The sequence below is a fragment of the Apteryx mantelli genome, chromosome 9, assembly GCF_036417845.1.
Source record: "Apteryx mantelli isolate bAptMan1 chromosome 9, bAptMan1.hap1, whole genome shotgun sequence".
Lineage (NCBI taxonomy): Eukaryota > Metazoa > Chordata > Aves > Apterygiformes > Apterygidae > Apteryx > Apteryx mantelli.
Genome location: NC_089986.1, coordinates 6,285,175 through 6,299,164, shown reverse-complemented (window position 1 = coordinate 6,299,164; position 13,990 = coordinate 6,285,175). Strand labels below are relative to the sequence as shown.

Below are 13,990 nucleotides of genomic sequence, written 5' to 3'. Positions count from 1 at the left end.
AAAATTCATTATTTGCATAGAGTAAAATAGAAAAATTTATGAGCATGCATAATTAGTGTTTTCCAAAGCTGCCATTTGTTCCTGTATGGTTGACATCCCAGATGTTTTAGAAATTTTCTTGTATGGGGAGTAGTTTCCCCTTTCTAATCACTACTTAGTTCTTCTCTGCATCAGTGTGCCTTGAAACCACCTTTCTCATGTCTGCTCCTCTTTTGGTCCCCAATGTGAGACATTCACATTTTAAGTAGTGGAAGTGTGTTTTACTTTGTACTTGTTGGGACGCTACTAGTGAAATAATCTTAAGAGGGAAATCGGCTCCTTTGCCTCCATCCTCCTTTGACTGGGTATCAGCCAGGCAGAGGAAAATGGAAGCAAAAGATGTAATACGATTTTAGGCTTTTAGAGGATGCTTTAGAGAAGCTGGATTGGAATATGTGATAAAACACAATGGTGTTTCAATCATGGGACATTTTTAAGAACAGGAAAGACAGGCATCTTCCAGGGATGATCTAGATGTACTTGATCTTGCATCAAGGCAAAGGGTAAGAATAAATGGCCTTGGAGATACCTTTCTTTCTTGTATTTCTGTGACACCTGATGTCTTTAGGCAACAATTCTGTAGACAACAATGTAATTTTATTGCTAAGTTGATTGAATTTGTCCAAACAAGTATTAATGCATTACTGAACATACCTTACTTCCTTAGACACAGCCTTAGTTGCACTAAGAAATTTGGGCTGTTTACATCAGACAAGACCAGTCGCTGGAATCGGAAATCAGATAGCCAAAGCCTTGGGCGACGCGGGCGTCGACCGAGTGGCCCTGATGGGGCGTCACGAGATCACTTTCTTAGACAGGTCTGTGGAATATTTGCTTAGAACTATGGCGTTGTTTGGGGAATTACAAATAAAGTATAATACTGTAGTGTATTTGTACTACATTTTCCAGCTTCCAATTACTTATCCATCTGCAGAAGAAGATATGGCTTCTCACGAAGATGCTGTTCCAGCCGCCATGACCACCCGTCTGCGAAGGCAAAGTGAAAGAGAGAGAGAACGTGAACTTAGGGAGCTAAGAATCAGGAAAATGCCAGAGAGCATTGACTTGCTACCAGTGGTGCAAACCGACCCGTCCGTGTGGACCGTTGATGAAGTCTGGGCCTTTATACGTTCTTTGCCTGGTATGTAATGTGAATAGTTTGTTCTGCTTTTGCAACAGTAGAGCTCCCTGCTTTTTAGTATCACTGTGATGAAAAGGTGGTGTGGTAACAGCACTAGTGTACTCATTAGTTGGTGGCAGAGACTGAAATATGATTTGTTTCCTCTTGCTTGTTCCTTCAGCACAAATCTCATGTCGATAGAACTAGTCCCATTTCTGCTGTTGCACCCCAGCTGATGGAGACTAAAGGTGTTCTTCCCTTCAGTCTGATTTCTCTCAAGAGGTCAGTAGAGAGATCAGACACACTTCCTCCCTTTTACACTTTTATTCTCTTCCCTCCTTACTTGCTTCTTATTCAATAGAAAAAGCAAGAAAGGAGTTCATTCCCTTTATACAATTGATGAAAGACCTTTCATGATATAAATGACACTTATAAAGAATATGCCAGTTTCTTCTATAAAGCTAAACTTTGGTTTGCGTAGCTTTGCGCACTACCTGAAATACAGAAAACTTCTGCATATAGCTTCTGAATACTCATGAAGACGCAGGAAATGTAATATCTCAATCTGTTCTCAAAAAAAATCTTGTTTCTCTTTATTTATATACCTTTTCTTTAGCTCAGTGTTCATAGCTATCTGTATATAATCTTCAGATTATTTGACATTTATTTGCCTGTCGTTTCCTAACTTTCGTAAGCTTTAAAGTTTCACTTTCCTCCCCTTTCCCACGGATGCCATTCTATCTGATCAGATACTGTAACCTCTACAGGTGACAAGGCAGGTCTCCATAATAGCAGTCATACAAGAATTTTCGTTGCTTAACCACGTCACTCACGTGTGACTCACAGGTTAAGTTTGTTACTGATTTTCTACTTTTTCTGGAATTTATAGCAGTGATAAACCTTTTTTTTATATAGCCCATTAAGCTAAAATCCTGTAAGAATATATCTTCATTGCCAAGTCATATGCATGTTTGTGCCAATTAATCTTTTACAGAGTGGGTAAGACAAGGAATTGAGTTAGGGATGCCTTAAATCAACAAAAGTCATCCTTGAAGTACCTTTCTTCTGATGATTTATAAATTGCAATTAAGCTACTTTATTGACTTCTGGAAACTTTTGGTGATGTCTATTAAACAAAGCTCCTTAGGTTTAAGATCTGCTCTTTCAAGTTTCTGCATCTTAACTTTTATAGATTTGAGGCTCCAGTTAACTCAGTAACTCCCTGATCCTAGATTCTGTAAAAGAATAAAAGATAGTTCCTGTCCTAGAAACCTTGAAGTACCATAGAAATACAAATAGAAATATGCCTTTTTAAAGCATATTGCTTGCTGATTCATTTGCCAGTTTGAAAACAAGAATATTATTCTTAAAATGTGGTTTCTGTTTAGAAACCATTACTTGTAGAATATTTCACCAGCTGCTGGATCTGTTTTTCATATTTATTCTATAAACAAGTTAATCTCCAAATTTAAGCAGACTTTATATTTTTCTGTGTTCAGTGCAAATTTATTACAATTACTCATTCCATTCCACATTAAGGCCTAGTTTCTCAGATATTACAAAAAATCAAAATTTAAATGATATCTACAACATGTCAGAATTTATACTATTACATAGCTATGTTCATATTTTAGGATAATTAGGGCTTTTCTTATGTTCAATATATTCTCAAGCCACACTTGAAAAAATACTTTTTCATATGCTGTCGAAGTTGAATAATACAAGCAATAAGAAAGATAAATTATTTTTGTCATGCTGTTTGTAAAATATGCATGTAAAATGTGTTTGATGCAATCCGCAGAGACCAGGGAAAACAAAACTCTTCCTTCTCTCTTTCATCAGTTGCAAAATTAATGCTTTCCAACACCCCCCTTCTTTTTTGCCAAGTTATTGCACAACAACTAATTGCGAAAGCATTTCAGAATACGCAAATGTGCTCGGATGAGGGATTTGAAACACATTCAGCTTCCATCTTTTGCTTTTTCAAAATGACTCTGAAAGGCTTTTTTGTTGTTTTTTGTTTGCTTTTTTGTTTTTAGCAAAAGTTGCATCAGAATGCTTCATATAACCAATCTTGTTTTAACACTCCCCACCCCCCCCCAAAAAAAACCAAACCACCTCCAACCAGTAATATATTTTAATAGGACTGCTTTTGTTTTTAAATGTAAAAAAATCTCTGGATCTGTCTGATCCTTTGTAAATGCAGTGGTGTGATAATTGCCGTGGTCAGATCTCAGGTTGGACGTATAGTGATACTTTTCACAGAAATACTTACTTAGTACTTGACTTGTGGAATTATATATCGCTCTTATTTTATATCGCTCTTATTTTATATCGCTCTTATTTTATATCGCTCTTATTTTATATCGCTCTTATTTTATATCGCTCTTATTTTATATCGCTCTTATTTTATATCGCTCTTATTTTATATCGCTCTTATTTTATATCGCTCTTATTTTATATCGCTCTTATTTTATATCGCTCTTATTTTATATCGCTCTTATTTTATATCGCTCTTATTTTATATCGCTCTTATTTTATATCGCTCTTATTTTATATCGCTCTTATTTTATATCGCTCTTATTTTATATCGCTCTTATTTTATATCGCTCTTATTTTATATCGCTCTTATTTTATATCGCTCTTATTTTATATCGCTCTTATTTTATATCGCTCTTATTTTATATCGCTCTTATTTTATATCGCTCTTATTTTATATCGCTCTTATTTTATATCGCTCTTATTTTATATCGCTCTTATTTTATATCGCTCTTATTTTATATCGCTCTTATTTTATATCGCTCTTATTTTATATCGCTCTTATTTTATATCGCTCTTATTTTATATCGCTCTTATTTTATCTTAAATAATTAAGAACATTTATGTTGGTATTAAGGCTGGTTATTTCTACAGGAGCCAGTTATCTAAGATTTTTTTTTCATGTTTTTGACGGCAATATCTTCACTTTGTAGCCAGAATTGGCAGTACCATTGCGGGTGTTCTGTGATAAGTCTGGGCTCCTGAAGAATGTCCTAATATTTATTGTGTTATAGTTTGTAGCTGGACTACACTAATGCATCACTGTACCAGAAATACTAAAAGTAAATGTTATGGAATACATGCAAGCACTAAAACAGTTTAATGTTTCCGTGATGTTTTAGTGGCTGTATAAATATGGTTTTTGACAAACGGATTTTTTTTTTCCCCAAATGATACCACTCTTATTTCTTGTTATAGTAAATAATGCCCAAGAACTGGGCATTTATCAGGTATTAAAGTTGCATTGTTCTAAATGCTATACCAAATAGTCCTTACTGATTTAAAAATCACTCAGCAGCTGCACAATAACTATTTTACTTTGGGGGGTATAGCTTATTGAGTGTAGCCTAAACTATAGAGATTTAGCGTAAAACCAGAGGTACCATGAAATTCTACAAGACTTTTCTCTTTTCGAATTATTACTCCATTATCTTTTAATCTTGCCCTATCCTCTCTTTAATAAAGAAGCATCTAATTGTTGCACCAGGTCTGTTTAACAAACCATTAAGAAAAAGTTGATTTATTCCTTGTGAAGTGCTAGCCTTTTCTAATCTTGAATGTTACTGTCACTACATAGTAATAATTCAAAATGAGTTAAGATTTGGATGTCAGTATTCCCTCCACATTTCCTTTCTATTTATGTCTTTTACACGTTCCTTTCTATTTGTCTTTTACACATTTATATGTCCATCAGGAAATTAGATGGTATCTGTTGTTCATAGAATTTAAATCTGAGCTCTCAAGAGGACATTGAATTACTCAGTTCATTTCATCCTAGGTGGAAAAAGAGTTCTTCAGAGTGTCTTAATAGCTCTGTAATATTGTACTTTTAGAAAAGGGAAAAGACAAAAATACGAAGTCAAGAAAATAAGCCTAAATGAGGAATAATTAAAAGCAGGAATGGAAGGTGGAGCACAAATGAAAATGTGCCTAAAAGGCTCTAAGACAGAAGGAGAGACCAGTGGGCTGAGAACACAAATCTATTAAAAACAAGAAACACATGGCTATGAAGCTAAAGAAGCTTCACATAAACAACTGATAATGAGTGCTCTTACTCGCCTTGTTAGAAGATATTTGTCCATATAACAGAGCTGCCATACAGCTAGGCATAACTGACCGTTTCTGGTTAACAGAACTTCTCTCGAGGGACCTTCTCCTTCCCTCAGTGTTCTTCAGTGGAAAGGGCCTTCAGTAACTTGGGACAGTCTGACCCATGCAGTTTCCTCCTTTCTTATATTGTAAGCCTCAGCAATCTGAGACCATGTTTTTCCAAGAATATTAGTGTTCAGGAAAATTTCTCATTAAAAAAAAAAAAAATCCAACCAGTCTGAAGTTGCGCTTGTCAAGTGAGTTATTGCTGTATGTGGAATATTCACTCAGATAACTGATACAGCCTTAGAACTGAGACAGTTCTGCTAAACCCCAAAACTCAAAATTCTATGCATCTGTCCCAATATTGGTAATATATGGATGGAAAAAACTGCTTTTGGAAATTGTGGGTAAGTCAATTTTCTCTTTGAATTGTACCTAACAATGCACATATGCATAATATGCACAATTTTTTATTGCTGAAAAGAACCCAGATGAATGATGCTTTTACTTGACTGCTATTTCTGTGGTATTTTGCCGGTCTCTTCCAATTTTGAGGTCATGGCAATTGTTCCTTTTAATTAAATGAGAAAGTTGTTTACACAAGGACTTGAAATTTCCAATGAGTAATTCTCCTACAGTTACAGTGTTATTAGAGGCTGTAGGGAAGATGACTTTCAGATTATCTCAGAAGTTCCCATCATATTACTGAACTCTTGCATACATTATAGATTCCACAAGCTGAAGGTGCAAGTATTGGGAATTGTGTAACACTGCACGTTTCTAACCTACTAATTTTTCTTTCTGTTCCCTTGCAGGTTGTCAAGATATTGCAGATGAATTTAGAGCACAAGAAATTGATGGACAAGCTCTCCTCTTGTTGAAGGAGGATCACCTCATGAGTGCAATGAATATTAAGCTTGGACCTGCGTTGAAAATCTGTGCACGTATCAATTCATTGAAAGAATCCTAGGGGGAACATGAAGGTTTAAACGTCAGTTTTTCTGTGACAGAACCAACAGTAATATGCCAACATCTTCACCATGGCATGAGTATTACTGTGATGTTTTCTTAAAAATATGGAGTTTACCCCACATAAAAACTTAAAAATATTCCTCTGGTTATACCATGTAGTTCTCCGTAGTTTCCCACAGTTCATGGTAAAGCTTGAATAATACTTTGAGTTAAAGTGGGAGTTCATGGAAAAACATGAAGTGAAATATGCTGTGGTAAGTTAAATGTTCCCCAACATGTACTTATCGTACAAGTTTAACATCCCCAATCTAAACACCTTTTAAATTATGTTGCTGTATTCTGAAAGATAGTTTTTCCACACATACAGCAGTTCTTGGACTGAAATAACAAAAGTGTCCACAGAACCTGTGGAAGCACTGATAACAGTAAAATGCTATGCATTTAGTTGTGCTCTCCGAGTTTCTTTTAGTCTTGAGCAAACTGTTTGAAGGGATAGGTTGGCAGCCGTTTTTTCTTGTGTAGGCTTATCCTCATCTCTGCCACTGTAGTATTTTTTTTTAAGTCTGGAAATACTGTAGACCGTTCAGGAGTCTCATCAAAATCCTTGCTGTCAGGCTACTGAAATACAATGGCATGGCACTCCTGCCAGAGGTAACTGAAGCACATATGTTATTTCACTCTTTGTATGCTGCTATGCACTAAGAGGGCATTAAGTTGTTAGGTTTCTAGTTTTGCATGCTGCTAGTTAAACTAGACCAGCAGTTCTCAAATGGGAGTTCAGAGTGGATCCTGAGAAGGTGCGAGAACACTCAGGGTTCAGCTTCCCAAATGCCTGGGTGTGAGGGGTTGAAAACTGCAGCCATGACTACCTCTGAGAACTGGAGACAGAGAGAAAGGTTATCACGGCTCAGTGTTTTTCTCTTCCAGACCTTTTTCATACCATGTTCTTTTCCAAACTGTCACTGTAGTGCACCTCTTGTCCACTGGCTAGTGTGAGCTGGGGTTGCAGTTGTCAGAGGAAGAAGGAGCATGATGAGGAGCTCAGTGAGGTCCCATCAAAGCTCAGCAAAAGAGAAACTGCTACTGCTGTGGAGGGAGCCTGGAGCTCATGTGGGCGGAGGAGTGCCACAGCCAGGCAACCCTGTGAGAAGTCTCCAGGGGCCTTGCTTCCGTGCCTCTGGCAGGAGGTTTTCACTTGGACAGTGCGGACCCAGGTACTTCTTTGCTTTCTTCTTTGGGGTGGGGGTAGACAGTGTCTCGATCTGTCTTCACCCCCCCCCCCCCCCCCCCGGTGCAGAAAAGGTACTCGTCCCCCAAGTTACTGACACTCTCAGAAGCTTCTTGGGCTCTGAGGCAGCAGTGCCTTCCCAGCCGTTGCTTCCCCCTCGCCTGTGTGTGGATGTGCGTTGATATATTCTTTACCTTCGGTTCCCTTCCTTTTGCAGCTCTGCTCCCTGTAGGTACAGCCCTGAATTCCCAAGCTTTTGTATGGGGCAAGAAGCGTGTGTGTGTTGACAGAGTTGCTATGTATATTTAAATTAAATATGTGTATGTGAGTCTGCAAATAAGTGTTTTATGCAAATTAGTGCATAAGATATGATTGTATAGGGAGATATGCAAGGGGACCCCTAAATTATTCCTGAAAAGAAGAGGAACTTTATCTAAAGTTTGAGAACTGCTGGCCTAGATCAAAAGAAGTCAATGCACATACACTGGCTGAAAGGAAGGTTTATCACAGGTAAATTGATATGTGTATTGCTTAAGTGACATCCTTAAAGAGTAAGTTGGGATTGCAGAAGAATCTGTGCTTCATTTTCCTTTAATAGACTATCACTTTGTTTCTATTAACAGACTTCCTACCAATATCTTCCAGAGATCAACAACAGAATCACTGCTTTTAATTGCAACTGCTTGAGCTTATTAATAGGGAGTGTTACTAATATTTTTATCAACCACTGAAGCTGCAGGTTAGGACTACCCATTGCTGTTACCTGGTAATATATGGTGAGAGCCCTAATCTGAATGGCACCAAAGGCTTGAGAAGAATTAGTTGATGTCTGGGTTTATTTTGGAGGGAAGTTGATGAGCACTTTCTAGGTTTTTTTTCTATCTTCGGTTAGTGTTGTCAGACAAACTTAATTGAAGGTTCGCTGTTTGGCAGTGTTCAGTTGAAAGATATTCAAATAATGGAGACAGTAGGTTCTCATTTGTAGCATTTCTGTAAGATACACTGTGTAGCATATCTGTAACATATGTTTTAGAGGATACTTCTGTTTTGATGAGCTAATAGAAGACTAAAGATATCTTAGATATTTATCCTTTGGCTTTTGTCTTAAAGTTTTATTATTTTTATACAAAAATATCACTGGCTAATTTTTAATCTGTTTTCTGATCATATTGTTCTTTGGCGATGTAAAAAGTAGGTATATTTAAATGTGAATTGATAATGGCTTAAGGCATATTTGAAAATGTGGACTTATGCTGTGAGTCTTATCTAGACCTGCAGTTAATCACAGTGGTGTTACATGCATGATAATTTCATGATTGTTTAAATCTTGGTATATTAGACAGCTTTCAGGAGAACTTCTACAGCTAGTGTTTATATATGGCTGTCAGACTAATTACTGACAGATGCCGGGAGCTCAGAGTAGGCCTGATTAATGCACGTTTGTTCTAGTTCTTCCGGTACACTACATTTTCTGTGGTTTTTGGAGAGCCACAAATAGTGAGTTATGCTTTAAATATTCATGAATACAGCAACTAAGAATGTGGGCCATACGCATATTGAAAGTTTTTCTGCTTCAACTATTTTGGCATTAAGTAGGAACTTAGACACAGCTATACTAACCTATATTGATAGAAATGCACATGTACTAGAGCTCTTGCTAGTATAACTGTGTCAATAAAATCAATTTAAAAAATACCATGTGTACATAAAAATAGGCTGGAAAACTTTCAAGTGCAAATAAGGTCTATTTCAGGATCTTTTGAATTTACTCAAAAAGCAATACAATACTTGAAGTAAAACTCCTCCAGAACCATTTTGTGTATCAATCACTTCTGTTTCTGTTCAAATCAGTGAGATTTTCCCAGGCTTATATTGGAAAGCTTTCCATGGCTTTCCCCACAAATTAAGCTAGACTGTCCCCCAAAAGAGGAAGTATTGCTGATTTTAATTAATTTTATTTTTTAACACTTACTCCCACTAGATGGGTCTATCACAAATCCCTTTCATTAGCTGTATTTCCCAGGGTTTTTTATTGTGTCTTCAGACTGCTGCTGCTTTGTGCCCCATCTCACGGTAATATTTCAGCTCCTGTAGGAAGGAATACAGGACGCCATGGGATCTTAGCTCAGAAAGGATATATGTTGGGTGGCTTTTCCTTCCCCCTTCTCTTTAAAAGAAAAAAAAAATCCCTCTACCTTCACTGATCTCCATCTTACCTTACTAAGGTAAGTTCAGCATTAGCTCAGGGCAACCTCCTCACACAGGGTACTAGGCTGAATGTGACTGTCAAGATTTCTTCCAGTACAGTTATAACTATTATGCTTGTCTCAACAGGTAAAATAGTTATCAGAGTTTTTCTGTTTTGTGTTTTAAAGAAATGCCCCCAAATGCTTAAAATGTGTATGCAAATTCCCCTACTTAATCTGGCTCAGATCACTCAGCAACCCTGCTGTGGAGTAGGAATAAACAGAATAGTCCTGGGAGGGAGCGAGGCCACCTCTGGTGACTAGAGCTCTCTGGGAGCTCTGGGCTGCTCCTTGTTCGAAAACAAGCATTGACAATGAACTGCCAGCTTCTCCCAGCCAATCCATATTGCCTCGCTTTCATGAGTCCTTAGATTCCTTTGCTTATAGATGGGATAAAATAATAACCACCTTGTCAAGTTAAACTGTCGGTTGCCTTGGTTCACCAGAGCGTGTTTGAAGTGCTTTTAAACAGACTGCATTGCAAATCCAGCCTTTATCCACCAATCCATTCCTTTTTTTTTTTTTTTTTTAGAACTGAATTTCTTGATGGAGGGTAAAACCTTTGTTATATTTGTGTCAATAAGCTATCTCAAATAGAAGGCTTATATTCTGCAAGCATGCATTTCCCCATTTCTTTCCTATAAGAACAGTTTTTTTCCATGACTTCTTTTTGGACAAATTAACAAACAAGTGGGAGTCTCGTCTTTTGGATAGAACAGATCAGTCCATCATAAATGCAGATAAGACAGTGAGAGAAAAGAAGTAGGACTGAAATAAGTATTTGAGCAGGTTTATAATAGCTTTTGGATCACATCTTTTTCATCTTGATCTTAGCTATAAGAAAATGTTCAGCTATAAAACTTTCTTAACTATAGTTTGAATTGAAGTTGATGAGACTTTGCTAGGTATAGAGTGTCACTGCCTGGCATACTGGTTAAAACTGCTGCCTAGTTCAGATACCTGCTATCATTTTAGCACCACAATATTGGTACAGAAACTTGCAGCTCAGTAGCCTAAGAAATTTTCTATACATTGACCAATTGAATAACTCTAGGCAATTAAAGAATTCACTGACAGCTTGTGCTGTGAGTCCTAGTCTTGCAAATAATTAGAAACCTACATAATTTAAAACATGAGTAGTTCTCCTGACTGTACTGGGACTATTTATACTGTAAATTAGGCATGTATGTAGCAGCTTGCAGGTTTATCTTACCAGTATTACTTAGAGATTTCCTGTTAGCATGTATTTAGAAATATAGTTGTCACCCACTAGCCGGACTTTTTCTCACTGATCTAGGCTGCAGATGATAACTCTGTGACAGTCTTGTTAGGATATTTAACTTTACACCAAAATTAGTCTGTTAGAGATGGAAAGAAACTAACACTTTAACATATTTTGTTTTAAATATTCTGCTTCTGTTGAATGCTGAATGGAATAGGGATGCATGGAGCAAATGGAGCTATAAATGCATAATTTGTGTAAGGTGTTATTAATTGCTCATAGTGAATTAATTTTTAAGTCACTTTTGAACAATGAGCTGTAGTGCCAGGAAATATTGTGAACACAGAGTATGCAAAAGAAATTTAGAATCATTTAATGCTTAATTTATTTAAGCTAAGCCTAAATTAAGTTCATTTTAAATGAATTTGGCTTTACTCATGGGAATTCAGTTAGACTCCAAAGCTCCTATATAGCTATATCCACTGGATTGCTTTGAAAATAGTAATGTTAGAAAGAGATGATGATACAAGTAAGTGCCTGCTGTCTAGATACTATGTCCATTTCTTTATCAGAAAGCTGTCCCTAACATAGTCTAAAAGCTTGATGGACAGTCTGTATCCTTCAGTAGGAGTCTGGGACATTTACTGGTTACAAAAGCAGTTAGGACACATGCAGTGTGGCAAAACTTTTGCTGTGGGAATACTTACAACCACGCTCAGTTAATTAGATTGAAGTATTGGCATGCCAGTCACCGAAGGTAACTGTGTAGTGAAGATGTACCCTAATCTGTGTAAGTCAGGCTGGTTCATTTTTACCATCTTGATAATTTAGGCAGAGCTCTACAATGTGCCATTTTCTTCTCCATATAGATTTCTAAATGTGCTTTTTGCACTGTGAATGTCACCTGTGTTGGCTAGAGCAATTTGTATAATACTTGTATTCTGGGTCTCATGGTTAGAAATTCCACATTTATTCAAGGCCCTTATCCTAAGCTGCCTGTAAGTTTGTGTAACCTACATTGTAACTTTTACACACGTCCTCATTCACGTGGAGGTTGTGTGTATTACTTACTGATCTCATATGGCTAAGTGGAAGTAAAAAAAAAATTCAAAGGGGAGAATATAAAATATGTTTATAATTGAAGGTGTGTAGTAAGCTTATAGCCTAATTGTTGTAGCTGTTGATCCAGCTTTTTCAAAGCACAGTTCTGGCAATCAGTGTTATGAATAGATTTCAAGTTAAAAATTCTAAACAAACTTACAGCATATATTCAGCTTCCTGCTAAATTACCCAAAGTGATTGTACTGTAAGGATCTAGAAGATGATCTGAAGAGATTTTTCCATCTGGAAAGAACTGTAATTTGAGCACAACTATACATTCATAGAATAAGGATCATGCAAGTGCAATGCATAACATTCAAGGAGTATTTTAATTGTGCAAAAAAAGCACTGTATTGTTACATAGGATTGTTGAAAGGATTATAGCATTCTTAATAGGTACTACATCAGAGTATCTTTACTGATGATGGGATTAGGCTAGAAGCACAAATATAACTGACTCATGAGGCATATCTGTTTTATGGGTGAAATCAGGTCAACCCATGTGAAGGCCTCTGCTACCTGGTCAGTTTGTTGGCAGCCGGGACGTTGATGTTCTCTGCCACCTTTTGTAAAGTAGATGGTTGAAAGAATAATGAAAGATTCTGGGGAGCAGCTTCCCTTTTAAGTCTTCGTTGTGATACAAATTTAGTGAACTGATACAGATCAGGAAAGATGAAAGGTGGTATAAGGAGAATGAAGGGTTTTATTAATGGGTGCCAAATACTTTCATTTAGAGTTGAAAGCATATAGAATAGCTCATTAAAATCAGCTTGATTTTTTTAGGGTATTTTGATATGAGTACAGATGTTTATCATTAAGGGTTAACACTTTAATTCTCATGGGATTATTTGATGTTCATGGTAACAGTGGTTAAAAGACTGTAAAATATTTGAAAGGCTTAAAGCTGTTAATTGCACAGCACAAGAAGCAATGTATAGAGGAGATATAGCAGTGGTTGTCTGTAGTTCTTACGATTTCAGATATTACCACCTTCATAACATAGTTTCTCTCCTCTTTAAGTCCGGCAGTGAATCTGTAATCCTGTTCTAAGTAATGATGTATGGTTGTATTGCCAGACCAAATAGTCAGTGTTACGACTTCCCAGATCACCAGATAAAATAATGTACAAAGAGAAGAAAAGACTTAGTCCACTAGGAGGATAATAGGATACAGATCACTTCACCACTGGATCAGGTACCTCCCTAGGTAAAAGGTCAAGGATAAAAATGGGCTTAAAAAGAAAGCTAGTATTAATACTCACCAGGCTAAGACTCCACAGTTGGATGCTAAGTGAAAACCTGTAGTGCCACTGTTATCTACTTGGTGGGTGTAATGGCAGCCTAACAACAGTTGACATTTTTTGACACCTTTTCCCAAAAAGTATGGGAGAAAGAACATGATGTAACATCAGTACATTCAGTACTTGCTTTGCTTGCATGTTGTGGCTTCCATATAAAAATATGATCTCAAAATTTAAAATGATTTTAGAAGGACTGCAGCAACTAGGGGAATTCTGCCACCTCAGAATAAATGGGAATGTGTAAAATTAATTATGGTTTGAGAATCTGAATCACATTGGTAACTATATCAGCAGTCTTACTCAGCTTCTTACAGTTCCATTCCATATGCATTAATGAATCTGAACGATGAGACTAACCATATGAAACAAACATCTAAAATCTATATTCTTGAGAATAACTTTACCTTCATCGGTTGTTAAATAAATTTGAAATTAGGTATTTTCACCTGCCTCTTTAGGGGTTAGTTACTTCAGGATCTTCTCCAATGCCTGGTGCATTAATATATTTGAGATATTTGCTGGTTTTTAAATGGAATTAGGTTTTGTAAATATTTTGTCAACCCCATTTCAGTGGGTATCCAGTTTATATAAAACCTGAAGAAATGCTGTGTCCAAAAGTGTGTTTAGACTT

At 36.7% G+C, this 13,990-nt stretch overlaps 1 protein-coding gene across 1 annotated transcript in view; it reads left to right on the top strand.

Annotated features, from left to right (window-relative positions):
- The window catches only part of PHC3 (polyhomeotic homolog 3), a 33,450-nt gene extending 25,930 nt beyond the window's left edge, over positions 1–7,520 (top strand). The window contains exons 13-15 of the mRNA XM_013945194.2: positions 707–857; positions 949–1,180; positions 6,106–7,520. Coding sequence (XP_013800648.2) covers positions 707–857; positions 949–1,180; positions 6,106–6,260 — 538 coding nt within the window. The 3' untranslated portion in view covers positions 6,261–7,520. The remainder of the gene's footprint in view (positions 1–706; positions 858–948; positions 1,181–6,105) is intronic.
- Positions 7,521–13,990: the final 6,470 nt, after the last annotated feature.